The 16316-nt window shown below is 36.7% G+C and overlaps 2 protein-coding genes across 5 annotated transcripts in view; both read left to right on the top strand.

The window, feature by feature from the left end:
* The window catches only part of PGAP1 (post-GPI attachment to proteins inositol deacylase 1), a 31439-nt gene extending 23644 nt beyond the window's left edge, over positions 1–7795 (top strand). The window contains exons 23-27 of the mRNA XM_063400214.1: positions 37–169; positions 577–627; positions 1798–2021; positions 2356–2460; positions 3300–7795. Of these exons, the coding sequence (XP_063256284.1) occupies positions 37–169; positions 577–627; positions 1798–2021; positions 2356–2460; positions 3300–3438 (652 nt within the window). The 3' untranslated portion in view covers positions 3439–7795. The remainder of the gene's footprint in view (positions 1–36; positions 170–576; positions 628–1797; positions 2022–2355; positions 2461–3299) is intronic.
* A 138-nt stretch (positions 7796–7933) lies between these two features.
* On the top strand, positions 7934–16280 carry C6H2orf66 (chromosome 6 C2orf66 homolog). 4 transcript variants are annotated; one of them, XR_010080739.1, is made up of 4 exons: positions 7934–13999; positions 14855–15055; positions 15297–15348; positions 16042–16280. XR_010080739.1 is itself a non-coding variant. In XM_063400217.1 (3 exons), the coding sequence occupies exons 2-3, from the start codon at positions 13877–13879 to the stop codon at positions 15035–15037; spliced, it is 306 nt and encodes a 101-aa protein (XP_063256287.1). In that variant the 5' UTR covers positions 7934–13344; positions 13857–13876; the 3' UTR covers positions 15038–16280. The 4 variants fall into 4 exon arrangements, 3 of the variants coding, with proteins under 3 accessions (XP_063256287.1, XP_063256289.1, XP_063256288.1); XM_063400217.1 differs by having other exon boundaries at positions 7934–13344; positions 13857–13999; positions 14855–16280; XM_063400219.1 differs by lacking the exon at positions 15297–15348.
* The last annotated feature ends 36 nt before the right edge of the window (positions 16281–16316 follow it).

The following is a 16316-nucleotide window of genomic DNA, read 5'->3' as shown; positions in this document are numbered from 1 at the left end:
AGGAGTTTTGTTTCTGTTTGTTTTTTTTTTTTTTAGACCTACTGAACTTCAAAAAGATAAGTTAATTACACCCAGAGGACTCTGTGGGATGATATCTCTTACCTTGGTTAGCTGGACCACTTGTGGTGCATTTGCTGTACTCATTATTTATCTTCAATACTTGTTCAAGGTACTGAAAGGTTAACATTTTGTATTTGTAACTGAATTGAAAATTTCAGGTGCTTTGAATTAGCCCCAGGTTAAAAACAAAAATACAAATTACCCTTTTTCATACATTAAAAAAATGTTATTATTCTAATACTTGGAATAGGTGTTTCTAATTTATCAGTGTCGTAATTGTGTAATTTGTACAATTTTTCCTCTTCTTTTGTTAATGCTTCTTTAAAAGAATTGTGTGGTCCCATGTGCCCACTACAACAATGCAAATAATAGAAAATTTTAACTTATAGCTGGGCAATATAATAAAAACAAAGACTAATAGCTTCCTTGAAGAGTAAGGAGTCCTCAATTTCTTTTCCTATACTACAGCTTTTGTGTGAAGAATCCTTACTAAACAAACAACTGCTTGTCTTACAGGTTGTAAAACTGCACGTGACTGCAAGAGCAGAGCAAAACATGCACAACAGGGTGAGTCTGTTTCCTGCTTCTGTTCCAAACTGTGGCCAAAAATTGTCTGGCAAACTTGTGCCTTGGTACTCGCAGGGGCCCTGTGCTGCAGGGAGGGGTAGCTGTAGCTCACTTGCTGCACGCGTGATGTGAAAGAGCAGCCGGGGCACGAGCAGCCTGCTCCTCTTGGCTGCTGTTTGAAGTTTCTGCAATGTGAACTTGTCATCTAAAAAAACTCTCTGAGTACACACAGAATAACAGCGTTCGTCTAAATTTTGGTATTTGATTTTGCATGGCTTATGTTAAAAAAGAAATAAAATTCTAGGTAATAATCTGTACTGCAGGTAAAGCTGTTTTTTCTAGAGGGGCAGTGTGTGGAGTTTAAGGTTTTTTTGGTCCAGAGAAGGCAAATAGGATGTATTAGTTGAATATGGACTGAGACTGCAGGATATAGGGAGCTGTTTTAAACACAGTGAAGAAATGTTGGGTTTCATGCAGTGTGAACTTCATTTTCTGGGTTACTTCAAGGTATAGGATCAAAGATGTAAGCAGGTGTGGATAACAGCATATGATAACTACCTGCTCTTGGTTGCAAACATAGAACAAAGCAATCCAACAGGAAAAGTTGTTGGAAGTTTTCTTTGGGTTTGAGTGGATTTTTCATGTGTTTAGTTGAAAATTGTCTCCTTTCATCTCTATATAATGTTTTGTTTCATTTGTGGGGGTGGTTTCTGACATTGGGAATTAGTATGTGCCACCTCTTTCATTTGTCTTTGCTATCTATTCCTACAGGTAATATTTCCCTCTCAGTTGCATTACTTTCTATATCTTTCCTGTGAATGATCATTTGTGATATTTCACCCCCATGCTTTATTACTCCTTTTATTTTGTTCTTCCCCCTTCCACAAACTCCCTTTCATTTCAGTGGTGTCAGGGCATCTACACTCTGCATTCTTTTCTTCCTTAGATATATAAACTATTAGTGTACAAGAAATTTCTGCTTAAATTTAGATACTTTAAATTTGAACTACTGAACTTTGCTTTTGATGGCTTTTTGAGGTATAAATTGCATATTTTCTTCCTAAATCACAGCTGGTGGGATACTCTTAGGATATTTTCCCCTCCTCTTTCCCCAGCATGGGTTCTTACAAGCCTGTGCACGTGTTTGTGACTTCTGTCTTTCATTTCCAGGGTTCAGACCATTCCAAAGAAACGTCACAGAACTCCAGTACACACACAGTCAAAGCCCAGAGTTCAGTGGACAGCATTCCAGAAGCAACACAGTCTCCTTCCAACAGTAAAACACTTGCTGAAGCTGTTAACAGTCTTAGGATGCACATTACAATCCTGAATTTATTCACGTGGATTGTGCTGCTCAACTTGCCATCTTTAATTTATTGGTTAAAAAATCTCAGGTAAATTCTTAAATTGACACTAAGATGGAAGGAAGTTACAGGAACCTTTGAAGATAATAAAAAAACTATAAATGTTTGATTCTTTACATTATTAGTTACCATACAGTTTTAAAGACTTCTGTTAATTATTATTGTTCTCTATCCTATCTGGTTTGTATTGTGGTGTAAATAGGTGGTAAATGAATCAGTGGCATGTTGAAGAAAGTAATGTTTCAGAAAGGATTTAAGATCAGGCTGGGATGCCCTATAGATTTCATGTATATTTTTTGTCATCAGCACATTATTTGGCAGCCTAGTTCAGAAGTGATGTGCTTTTTAAACCATTTCTTTGCAGGTACAACGTTAGACTTGATCCTGATCCCTGTAGATCCACAGCTATTATCCTCGTGTGCATTTTAGAAATTCTAATGAATTCGAGTACTTCTGAAGTGAAATCAAGGTACTGTAGCCCAGTCTCTAGTTTTGCTTTCTTGCTTCTTCATGAATTACCATTTGTGTGGTAAAACTTAATATATGCTGTAATTATTTAGCCTCTGTAGAGATTCATGAACTCATATGGTTAAGTCTAAAAGATGAGCTAAGATGAGCTTTTTTATGCCTCAAAAGTACCTCTAGTTCAGCTAAGAGGAAAAAATCCCCTGTATTTGTCACCTGGAAATAAATAAAGTATGTGCTGTCTGAGCAGCTGGCTGCATAACAACTTCTTGAAACGTGACTTTTTAACTCACAATTCATTGAATCCATTCAACTGTCACAGGATCCAAATGCATTGAGCAGTTATTGTCAGACAGTTACAAGGAAAAGGGAATTCTAAAGGATTATGGTTATGTTCTTGTAGCTCCCCTTATGGGAGTAAAAATATAATGTGTTCTCCGCTGGATTAAGAAGTTCTGAGTACTTGGTTTTGCTGACAGAATATTTCTTGTTGAGGTATGAAATTAGTCAGTGCCTCATGAACGACAATCAATAATAATGAATGTCATTTATCCTCTTGGCCAGTACCTGTTATCTCAAGTGATCTGAACCATTAAGTCTTCTTGTGTTACACAGAACAAATTTCTAAATTAATACAATATTTTTAAAGACATTAACCTTTTCGAATAATTTCTTTTGCTCATGCATCAATTTTATGGCCGATTAGACCTAGTTGTTCAGTTTTGAAGATTAACAAAGCCTTGAAATATAAATTACTTTGCAAGGGAAAATGAAATGTGGTATTTGCTTACTTTCTACATATCTGGCTACAAAATGATAATTTTTTTCTTTGTATTCTTACAGTAAACTCTTGAAGATTGCAGCCAAAGTTCCACTCCCTTTGTCTGTTGCAATGCTGGCCTTTGGACGAATGCATTTGTACAGAGTCCCACACTTTGTAACCTGTTCTCTTCTTCTACACGTGCTGTGCTGTTTTGTGTAATGTTCATTCTATATAGGACATATAGGACAATGCACCCTAGAAACTTAACACTGGAGATGGGAAAAATTGCAACACAGAAATGCCTAAATTAATATAATCAGTAGTTTACATTATGTGGGAAAAAGGACAGAACTGTGAATACTTCACAAAAAATTCATGGTTTTATTCATGTTGCTTAGAAAACTTTTCCTGGTGTTTATTTCATGTCTCTGAAAATAGAGTGATTTAACTGTGTATAAGCCCATGACTCATATCAGTGCAACATCTCAATACTCTGCCTTGTAGACACGTTGGTATTTCACTGTATTGCTTTGTGAAAACAGACCTTTTCTACTCACTGTGCCATGCAGTGTCCGTGTTCTGAACTTGCATCTCTTGCAGGTCTAAAGTATGCTGGTTAAAACTCAATACATTTCAAGCACACTGTGACTATCACAAAAACCACACAGCCAAGTAGACTTTGAATTATTTTATGTTACGTTCAAAAGCTGCCACATTTGTGTCTAGACAAACTAGAATGTACTGCTTATATAGAACTGTTATTTCTATCAAATCATTTGTTCAATCAGTGTGAGTTGAACATTTGTGAGATTATTGCAAGTCTTACACATTTTACTTTTTGTGAGAGTGAGAAAACAACAGTATTCTATGTAGCTTTCTATTCAGGAAGGATACCAGCAAATTCATAAACAATTTGCTGTAATGTTGTTCTAAAACATTGTCAGTTTTCTCCGGAATTTTGAAATTAATCCTTGGATTTTGTCCATATGTAGAAGCTGGCAAACATAGAGATATGGTGTGAGTTAACAGTGCTGTTGCTGCACTCTTTCTAAGTAGACAAGGCAGTCTTTTTTCCTGCTGTAAACAGATAATCAACCATCTCCTAATAAATGCCAGTACATCAAATGAATATGGAATAGTTACGCCCCTGCAAAGTCCCGTCCTGCCATACAGTGCTAACTTCTGCATGTGGGCAAACTCAGTAATAGTGGGAAATACTGGGAAATAGTGGGACCGTAATTGTTAGCTCTGTATAAATTTTATCTTAGTGCCTAGATGCTACAGTGACTGCCATTTATAATAAAGCCTACAATAGCTATGTGTAAGGAATTCTCTCCCCTGGGCATGTTTGTTTCTTCTGTTTTGCCCACAGAAGAAATTGCAGCAGTCCTTAGGTTTAAATGATGTATTGGTTCTGTGTAGAGATGAGCTTACTGCTGCTTCTGTGTTAGCTGTCTCTGCTGTGTCAGATACCTGTTACCTTCATCTGGAAATACTAGCCCAGCTCAATCATCTTACAGGAATACCACGAGGAGATCTGCTGCTCACAGTCAATCAAGTATACTCTTGATACAGTAGTACAGCCAGCCTGACCCATTAATTCCATCATATCTTAATCTTGCCTAAAGTGCCTCAGTTATTTCTATTGTGTTGTTAGGGGGTCAGTTCCTTTGAGCTGGCTGGAAAGACTCAATTCACACAGTGACTTTCCAAAATGAAGGACAAATGTGAAGAAAGCCACATGTGTTTTGTTTGCTTATATCCAAGTCAGCTGTTCAAGTTATTAGCAAGTCATTAAAAGTGCTGTAACTGAGCAAGGGTATTGTAGTTAGCCAAGCCACTGTCACTGTTATCAGTAATCTATGTGCTGGTATCCTAGTCTTAACCTTTTTAAAAAAGAAGGTTAGATTATATATAGTGTTTGTAAATCAGCAAAGTTAATTGAATAGATTATATCTTGGTATTTTGTAATCAAATGTATGCTACAGTATATGTATATAAGATAATTCGTGTGACTTAATATACTTGTAGCTAAATGCACCGGTTGTTTTAACTAGAAATTGCTGTTCAGACATAGAAGAATAGAGTTGTACGTGGAAATAGCTGTGAATGAAAGATGGTGGCAGAACTGCACTAGGGCTGGTGAAGGGCTGTGAAATGTGCAGGGTCTGATTTCTGTGGAAGATAGTTTTCCTTGATTTTCACTTGGCTTACTACTCTGCTTTACTTCTAATTTCGTTTTGCCACCTTAACCGGCTCTTTGTACATGAATCCATGTGTTGGAACTGTTGGAAGTTAAACAGCCTTGATATTCAGTATCTTTGATAGCTTTCAAAATATACCATAAAGTGAAACCTACTGAATTACAGCAGCATAGGATAACACCAAAGGTTTTTTCCATTTAATGATTTTTTTTACTGAAGTTCTGTTGATGACTGTTAGCACTCTTCATAAAGTGGGTTCCAGAATATCTTGTGTATGTTCCTGCCTGGTTTTCAAGTTGGAGGTAGGAATAGGTATAACCCCGAGTCTGAGATCCCAGATGACAAGGGTTTTTCACATCTCCCTCAATGCTTCCTCTTCCCAGAGACAGTTTACCTTTACTGGGGAAAGGAGAAGTCTTATTCCTGTTTTGAATTTAAATGCACTGTGTGCCATTTAATAGATTTAAACTGTTGCCAGAGAGTGCATCTGGATTGTGCAGTGATCATGGACTGGACAACTTCAGCTGTTTGGCGGATTAGGAGCCTAATCCAAATTAGATTTGCCATATAACCAATGGATGCTAATAGGATTAGGACAAGTCTTAGAATTCATCCCATTCTAAAAGAGGATGAATTATCCTGCTTGTCATTCTGAAAAGGACTAGATTTTGTAAGAGTCTGAGGTTGTTTTTCGGGTAAAATACAATGATGTTACTTTTGGACAAGAAGCTTCTGTTAGGTGAATCTGTAGTTCTGCCACTGTTCACAGTTTTCATTTCAGCAGAAACACAGGATAACCCAATATATATATATATATATATACTCTTAATTGCATACATAAGGAGATGTAAATTTTACTGAGATATCCTTTATTATGAGTGGGCTGCATTTATAAAACAGCTTTTGGCAAATACATTATAATGTCTCTTATTACCTTTAAGTACATTAAAATTTCACATTATTCTTCCAAATTTTAGATTATCTAGACTATGTGGGAGGGAGATCAAGGCACAGATTTTAAGGGTTTAGACCTCAGGATGCATTCAAAATAAGAACTATTTATGTTATCTAATTTTTTTTTAAATAAGCTATGAGAAACAGAATGAGGAAACAGGGTAAGAACTCAAAATACTAAATGCCACTGATTTTTGATGCAGCAGAATCTTATCTTTCTTTGACAGGGAGAGATTTAATGAGAAGCCTTCAGTGATAGCTGCATATCCTAAAATTACTCTTGAAGTCTATAGTCTTTTCTGCTTGGTGTCATCAAACATGTTCCTCACAGTCTCATCCTGCTGCAATGACACGTGTAGCTAACACTTCATAGAAAGTCTTTATGTGTCTGATAAGGACAAATTCACATCTTCACTGGAATTACCAAATATACCTTGGAACTGTGTGAATTCCTCTTGTCCAAAGCTAATCTTTCCAGTTGTGATTTAAAAGTTGATTGCAGTGGGTCACATTTCAGGATCCTGTTGAAAGAGGATTAGTTTGGGGGGTTTTGGTGGGAGGTTTCTTTGTATGTTTTATTTCTAAGAAACCTGCAGTAACTGGAATTTAAGTTAATATTATTATTGACATTTAGAGTTCTGCCCTGATTTTGGTTTTGAGTGAGCTAATTCATGTAGCAAATCATTCCTTACTATTAAATGGCTACATTTCAAAACAAATAGATGAATAATGACAAAACCTCAAGCAGTGCAGTAGCAATGCATTGTAGAAGGCACAGAGACTGCTGGTATGTCTAAGTGAATTTTTCACCTGTAACCTGATTGGGCTAACTATAAAGTCAGTGATTAATGAAATAAAATGTATTGACATTTAACCTCAAAAGCATTACATATGTCAGTGTTTGATACACCTCATTTTCCATGTGTTTGCCAGTAACAAGTGATGAACTCACTTGGTGTTTTTCTGAAATCCGATAAATCTGATACATCTGACAGCACAGAATGAACTCCATTATGTAGCCATTAATAAATGTAAACATTTGAGAAATGTTCATTTGAATCAAGTTGATTTCAATGCAGGGTTGAGTGTGTTTAGACTTTTGTTGTATTTATATTGAGATAAAACCAGCCATTTACTGACATTTAATACTCTGAGCTATGAAAATGTTTTTGGAAGTGGTTGTAGAGTCTGTACAGAATTGTGCTGCTGTTCTAAGTCACTAAGCTACTATAAAATTGTTAGTTGTAAAGTAGACTGAATTCTTAATGCTTGTTCTCCATTTAATGTTTTAATGGTGAATGTTTCTCACTTAATTTACAGCTTTGACTTTTTGCATCTCTTTTTTTTTCTGGGAGATGATCAGTCTAGCTTTTGTAAGCACTGTACTGTAAAATAAAATTTTCACCATTGTTCCTTTAGGGGAGACATACTTCTGTCACCAAAGCTACATACTGCTGTTGTATAGCCTCTAGGAAATCTGTGACAATGAAGAACAATACAAAACTAATCCATTTTTTATTTTAAAGTATAATTTATACCTTTTTTTAGAGCCTGAACTTTAGGATAGAATATTAGAATCCATAAAGTCTTTAAAAATTTGAAAACCTTTTGCAAAGACTATACTTTATAATATATATTTTTATTTATGGAAGAATGTGTTCAAAGCTTTTAATCAGCTCATCTATCCTCAAACTCAAGTAAAAAGTATACACTTTGTCTTACTATTAGCCGTTGCTTCTTTTAAAAATGAATTTTAAGCATTTAGAAAGAAAATTCCATAGCTCTTACTTAAGCAAATCTGCCCAGCCCTCAATTTTTCAGGTGTCTAAGCACCTAACTGCCTCAAATGTGCTTATTGCCTTGTGGGATGAAAACCTGAGCTATAATATTTTGACTTTAATTTTCTTAAGATTTAAGGGTTCTTTCTGCATTCTTAAATGTAGAGAGATTTTGCCACTCCTGCTATCATAAACAAACCTTGTAAGCATGGCCTCCCTACAGTTACTGGCAGGGTGTGCTCTGGATTCTTTAGAAATGTGTGGTGTCAGAGCTGAGTTTGTCTCTAAACCAGGAGTGGTGAACACCACAATATTTGTTATTTGTGGGACATCCTTGCAGGGCCTCCTTCCCCATGCAGCTCCCTTTGGTGTGCAGCGTTCCTGCCCTGCAGTGCCAAGCAGGATGCTCCCAGAGCAGTGGGAACTGGGGCTGACCTGGAGGAAGTGCAGCAGCTGTGTCCTGTAGACTCATTCTGTTTGTCGAAATACCAGCCAAGACTATTTTCCCCATCCAACATCAATAATTTCAGGGTATATCTAAGTATCAAAAGTGCAAGTGTGTTGATGTTTATTTTTACAAAAGGCTAAGTGCACTATTTTGGGATCAGTTCAGGCTTCAGTATTTTCCACCTACTTCACTCTGAGTTTGGAAGCAGGATTTGAGACTGCAGCACCTGACAGCTGGAATACTTTACAGAAGTCTGCAGGTAGTAGACAGGACACATAGAATTAGGGTGCCAGACCAAAACTGAAATGTGAAATTCCTCACTGTGACTTTAAACTCGTAGCTTTCTAGAGAAAAAAAATACATATACTGTGCCTTAAACCAGTAGATGAATACACTCTAACTGTAGCCTGTGGACTTCCATAGCCTTATATTTGATTTTTGAAGGTGACCAAAAATATTTGTGTGGATCATGCTGAAACTTGATTTGGGGAAAATGCTTTAAAATTTTTTGACCCTATTTTACACTTAAAAAAAGAAGAAAATTTATGACAAGTACAACATATTTTTTGTTTGAAATCACACCAACCAAAGTCAGAAAGCTTTAGCTGACCTGAATTTTTCAAGCCTTTCTGACCAAAGAAAAATAAGGAAGGAAAACTGGTTGCAGATATCTGTCTAAGCTTTTTGAGGTCTGTGGGTCAAATTATTTTTAAGTAATTTGATCTTTAGTCTTCAAAAGAACAATCCTCGTAATTGTGGTTTCAGCAAAATACTGTATTTAAGCCATTGAATAGCAAAATTTTCACCAGTGTGAGAAGAAAACTAGACAGGGGCAGGGTCGATTTTTTTCTGTGTTAAGGCTCCAGAAGTTTTGAATACTAAATTTTACTTTTTAGGAAAAATATTCATATGTAAGTCCCTGAAAATTAACATGTATATTCTCTTCTTTGGAGGAAAAAAAAATACTTTTTTTTCCTAATTCATTAAAGAAAACTAGAAATACTTAAGATCTTAAAATCTTGTTTTAATATAGTAAAAGGATTTTTTACTTATATTTTTTAATACAGAGTACAGGAAAAGCCACTGCTGGCTGTCTGTCTTTGTCTCTAGAGGATTCTTTGTGTGTTTTGAACAAACCCTCCCAAATTCTGACTTCTCCTCCCTCATCAGCATCACATAGCACTGAACCTTGGAAAGTGAGAGAGCTTATTGTTGTCCTGTGGGTATTTAGACAGGCACACAATGATTGCACCTCAGCTGGTCACAGAGCTGGCTGGAAGCAATAAACAGCAAAGTTAGAAACAACTTCTTTCACTGAGCACCAGCTTCAGTCTGGGTGCCACAGTGCTGCTGCTGCTGCTGGGGCACAATGTGAACACGCAGTCTTTGTGTCTTCCCTGCTGCTTCCCTCAGTGTGCTGCCTTAGGGCTTCTAAAACTCATTCCAGTCACCTCACTTTTTATTTTGTGATGCTGTTTCAGCAATGCTAGCCATTGATGATTTTCTAGCCACTGGAATATTCTAGTACATAACCACTGAGAACGTAGAATTACCTTTAAGGCCTTTGTGTATGATGATAACTGGAGAAAAACTCTGTGATTCCCCACTGACCTTTTAATTTTTTTTTCAAGCACAAGGAATAATGTTGGCCAAAATACCTGGGGAGGGAAGGATCTGTTGGTTGTAAAAGGACTTAAAACTTTGAAGAAAACATGTAATTTTGGGAAAAATCTTACCACTCTCCGAGCAATCTGTCTTAGAAGTTTATACTCTCCTGTTTTCAGTTCTTACGTAGCTGCTGTAAATCTGATGTTGTACATGGAACTCACTCTTAATATTTACAGGTTTTTAGAGATGTTGGCAGGGTCTTATCTGTAAATGTTCAGATAACGCTATAGCAAATTAATGTGTTTATAAAAATGTTTATAACTAAGTTCTTACAGATCCATCCATGTATCATAAACTTTGGCAAAGTCCTTGTCTTGTGAGATGCTAAGAAAACCTTGGAGAAGAGGTATTTTCATATAATGTTGTAATTGCTGAAAGATGAAATCTCATAGTCTTTAAAAAGTGCATTTAGATGCTTTTTTGTTGTAGTTGAGGCAACTTGATTGGGAGCTACTCTGGGATGTTCCTATTTTGTTTGGTGGTTTCCCTGGCTACAGTGTGTATTTCATTTTTTTTTATTTGTCTTTTTGTCTTTTTTTAACCTAAGTGTGCATGACTTTAAGTATATTGCATAGCAAATCCCCTGCTGAAGAAACACATCTGTATATTTTTGTTTGGTATTCCAACGTGCTTGCATTGGTACAAATGGTTGTAATTCACAAGAAGTGCCACTTCCCAGTGCTGCTGTGTGGAGTGTTGTGTTACCTGTACTGCTGCTGTACAAACACGTTGATCTGGAGTGTTGTGAGCAACGTCTGCCTCTAGTCTGGGCTCAGGTACTCATGTGGAACAGTTTGGTGCTTTTCCTGTCATACTTGGGATCCTAAGCAGAAAATAAAAGTAGTAAACAAACGCCTTGTGGTTGGAGCAGTGCTTTAACAGGAGCTTCTTTCGTGCCTCAAGTAGAATGGAGTAAAGACAGTACAGGATGAAGCTTGGCTCAGTATCTTAACTCCAGCACCTTAGGCTTCATGAATGGTAAATGCAATAAAATTCAAAGTGTTTGCTGAATAATACGGTTTATATAGAGCATCAGATGTATAAAACTTGCTTTCAGCTAAACTAGTATATTTTAAGTTTTTACCTTTTAGAGGTGAATTGCATGGAACTGAGCAAGCAGTGCTGTGAGCATTTTCATCTTCAGGGCAATTTAATTCAAACATGCATGAACATTAGTTGCTGTGCCAGAAAGGTTATATAATTAGTATAGACACTTGGGAAATATTTAATTTATTGAAGATGTTTATCAAGAAAACGATGCTTAAATTTGGGTGCATTAAAAAGGCAGCACCCTGACATCTGGCTTTGACAGCATTTGTTAAACTCAGTTACTGTCCTCACAAATGAGGATGCAATTTAATTCAGTCACTGTAAGTATACCAATAGTATTTTAATATGAATGTGTTCTGCTGATACTTGACTTCCTCTGAAGGAAAGAATTGAAATTACTAAGACCAACCCACACATTAAAATGAGCACTAGATCTAAACAGACTTCTTAGCTCCAACATTTTCTCAGAGCTTTAGCTCAGGAAGCAACAATACAAGTGTGTAAGGATTTTTTTTTAGATGGCTCACAGAAAATACATGCTAATTGAATCCCTTGCATATCTGCATGCTTCATCAGTCACCCAAATTGCCTGAGTTCCTCCAGTAATAAAGCTTGTTTCATATTTGCAGATGACTTTGGTATGTTTTACTAGCTGAATATATTGCATATCCCCAATTCTTTGTAAAGAAATCAAAGGAATAAGTTAATCGAGGGGGAAGAAAAGAGGTAGAAGAAAACTGCCAGCTCTTCTGACTTTTTTTTCCCTGCTCTTTCCAAAGCTAAAGAAGGAACTAAAATCTAATCCCAAACTGTAGATCTTGCCTTTCCCCCTCTCTGTCATTTTCGCTATGGGAACATATTTCTACTTCTGGTTGAAATAAATGCCTACCCAGAAGATGAACAAAGCATGAATTCCCTTATGCTGGGACCTGCCTTTTCCAAGTAATTCTGGTGCTACTCCTCTGTTCTTAGTGAGTCCACTATCTGGAAGCTGAGTTTTGTGACACATAATTGATGGGGCTTGATGGATTTTCTTTTTTGTGTGTATGATTTTTTTAAATCCAAATATGCAGAATAATAAAGCTGGATAAATTGTCTTGAATTTTTATATACTACTGTAGTAATGAAAATAACACTGCTAGGATTTTGTTTACTGTGTTGCTAATGATGTTTGGATGTCCAAAACTTCACCTTCATGGAAGGGTGGTGGTAGGTTTTTATTTTGCTTTCAAAATTCAAACCAAAGAAAAATGTAAAGCTTCTAGTCAGACATAAACATCTATGCTCTGGAGTAAGGTGATGGTCAAATATTTTTAATTTTAACATGTCTATTTAGGGATATATTTTATGTGATACTAAACCATGTATCATCTATATAGGGGAGAGAAGAGTGCAGTGAAATAATAAAAAATATGAGCAGTGTTGATACGAAGAATGCTATGCACTAAGGCCAAGGTAAACTAGCAGAGTCCTCCTTGCAGCCTTTGTCTTAGTTTCTATTGTGACAGGAGGATATTAACTGCTGATAAAATCAGGGCAGGAAAGCAATGCTTCCATTAAAATGTTATGATTTTGGATATTGAAGCAGACCTTACTTTTCCCTCTCTTTTTCCAGCATCAAGAAAGTGATCAATATCTCATTTGCTTGAAAACCATTAGTCACCATTCTAGAGATATGGCTAATTACTTTCAACTAAAAATAATATTTTGATAAAGCTGTGCTATTTCTCCTGGGAACTATTTTAAACTTGCTATATGCCTACTACCAATTTTCTGCAATACGACTTGGGAGGAATATGTACTGCACTGTTCAATAGCTAAAGGTCTGAAGAGTATCAAGGATGAAATTCTCAAGGGTCTTTATGTCATGGATGAAAATGGAATCATTACTGTATTTTTGAACTCCTGCTAACGTCATTGACACCCACCTACAGTCTACTAGAAATATAAGTGCAGAGATCAGGTTGTTCACACATTACGAGGAGACCAACCAAGAAGGGGCAAGCCAAAGCCAAATTCCCTGGTAAGCTCTATTTTAAAGAATGTGAGAGGGAGAATTCCTTTTGTCCCCCTGAGTCAAGTTGTGAAATGGATCTCTAGTATCTTAGACCAGGCTCTATTAAATACCATTACACTTATTATTACGTGTAGTAGAATATAATGCTGTTTTAAAAACTGAGCTCTCTGGATCTTGAGCCATATTTTTGCATTCTCCTTGGAGCACACAGAGTTCTGGTGCTGTGTTAGCCACTGAAAATGGCTGTATGTAATAAATGTAAACTTACAAATGTAATATTTTGTGTTGAGTGTTTTGCTGGTCCCTCAGAAGAGAGTGCAGTATCTAGAAATAGCTTTGATATGGGAAACACTTGTTTAGACTAGTTTGTTCTTCCAAGTACCTTGGTACTATTAAAAGCAGGAGTTGACAGCACATGGATGTAATCTGCAGTGGGCAGACTTTTCTTGGATTCACGTGATTTGTGTGTTCCCAGCTGTGCAGGATTTAAAGAGTATGTCTGTTTGTCCTTCTCGCAGACAGTGTGTTCATCTCCAGCATGTGGAAAGTGCTGCTCCTGGGTCTGTATGCAGTATTGGCTGTGAGAGGATTGGCAAAGGCTGCTCCTTTCCAGCCAGAAGAGAAATGGAAGCCTCTTGATAACCCCAGAAACAGAGACCTGGTAAGGAAATGGTTCAAGGAAGAGAGCTGAAGTTCTGTGTGGTTTTTTGTTTTCCATGAAGAGACTCCTTATTGTCTAAATTTAAAGGCAGGAGGGGCCCATTAGATGTAATGTCAGGAACTGTGCACTTTGTATAGTCAATAACCATTGCTCAGTCAAGATGTACCCCTTTACTGAAGAGACCTTCTCAGAGCACAGTAGTGCATAAAACTTCCTTATATCTCCATCCAGCAGCTTTCGTTTTTAAAAAATTACTTGCTTTATGAAACAGAAGAGGAATGATTACTATGTTTCTTTCAAATGTGTGCTCTGATTGCATGTTGTTTCACCTCATGGGAGTACAAATAAGTTTGCATCTGACATCATGAAAATACCAGAGAACATTTGCACAATCTTAAAAAAAATTTGTGAAGGAAAAGAATCGGTTTCCCATAATTTTTCCTCAGTGACTTAGGAAGCTTTAATTTCTCCTTTGAAGTGATTGGAAGGGGACAGTTCAACTCAATTGCCCGTTGTTGCTGCTCCTTACTGAAAGGTTTACAGAACTGTCCTGTTTGCTGTCAGCAGGGGTTTGGCTGTGCCTGTGTGACAGGGGGTGCAGTTATATCACACCCTGTGATTCCCTGGGGAGCATAAACAGCAGGAAACAGTTGCTGGTCTGCTGACTTCACATAAGATGTACAAGCCATGGATGAAGTGGGCATGTCTGAATTAGGTTGTCTTCACTGCATCAGGTTATGGTCAGAATAGAGGATTTCATCCCACAGAGGAACAAATACTACATCTAATCTGTGTCAGTAGAAATAATTCATCTCCATGGGTCATTATTTATTTTCACATTCTCGATGTGTTCAGTTTTTCAGAATGCTCCAGGCTTACTTCTCAGGCAGGGGTCTCGACCTCAGAAAGTTCCCAGCTACTTTCCCAATGAACAACAAAGGACCAAGGCCTGTCATGTTCTACTCAGACCCTATTGCTTCTGCATTTGCAGATTATGAAGAAAGGAAAAAATCTTTTCAGAACTATTTCAGAGGCTGAAAGATTCTGCTGCTGAAGGTAAAAGAGGATGCCTTGTCCTCTAGTGTTGCTACATGTAACCAAGAAAGATTCTGACTGAAGTATAATCAGAAGAAATTAAGTGTAGTACCTTAACCCTTACTTAAAGTGGGTTTTAAAGTTCTTGAGGCAGAGATTTATGAGGTAATTACTTAGATAAAATAACAGATAGTGCTTGTATAGACCTATATAGACTATATATGATTTTTTGTTTTCTCTTTTTTTCTCATCTCCTTCATAGAGAGAAGAATTCTGAAAATTTACAGATAATAAATGAAGGATGCAAGTTTTATGTAAGGAATTGCAAAAATAAGATTATAAATTGAGATCAATTTATAATTCTTGTGATATATGTATATTAAGAAAATTAATTTAGACATAAGTTATTTCACTAACAAAGCATACATTATCTTTTAAATTCACAGTAAATACTGTTTTCTTCTGGTTTACAAATAGTTGAGAATTTCAGTAAGATTTAAATCAAAGCATTTTGGTGATGTACTTAGTATCTTAAAGTGCTTAAGTTGTAATCAATATTTAATTTAGGATTTCCGGCTCTGTCCTGTTCTCAGCCTGCTTAACCCCTTCTTTCTTTGTAATCAAAATCGAAGCTCCATTATTCTTATTATCATGAACCGTAATAAAGACTGGACTCAAATTTTAATTCTAAATTCTCTTTTTTGCTGTATTTTTATGTCAGGAAAAAAGCACCACTGAATGTGTATTTTGTGCATGAAAAATAAATGAAAAGGGAATTTAGAAGGGCTGCTCTACTGTAAGTCACAGCAGCAGTGAGAAGATGATTGGTGGAAATTCTTTGTCCTGCATAATTCAGGATGGTCGTGGTTCCTCTCAGTGTTCAGAACCGTTTTGTGAGAACAGAGGTTTAGCCAGTGTTTTCACTTCTTGGTTTGGACCGTGCCTTGGTTGTGTATGACTATTTCGGTATTTCTCTCACATATTTGTATGTTTTTTGTCTTTTTAAGGTGTTAACTTCAGAACTCCACACCAAGTGGAAACCTTCACAGCAAAATTTTACTGTTTTGACTTTTTAACTGTTACCTGACAATTCAAGGTTTTCTTCAGTCACCGTTTCTGCCAGTGGAATCTGCTGTCCTGCTGTGATGAGCATTATTCTCTCTATTGACAAATGTGTGGGTTTTGGCTATTGCAGTTTGTGAGCAGAATTGCGCTTAGGTGTGAATAAATGAGGAGTGCAACAGCGTGCATTTAACTGCTGCGAAGTGTCTTTGTTCAGAGC

Source organism: Prinia subflava, chromosome 6 (genome assembly GCF_021018805.1).
Source record: "Prinia subflava isolate CZ2003 ecotype Zambia chromosome 6, Cam_Psub_1.2, whole genome shotgun sequence".
NCBI classification, from domain to species: domain Eukaryota; kingdom Metazoa; phylum Chordata; class Aves; order Passeriformes; family Cisticolidae; genus Prinia; species Prinia subflava.
Note: the sequence above shows the minus strand (reverse complement) of the source record. Positions and strands in the feature narration are given on the sequence as shown.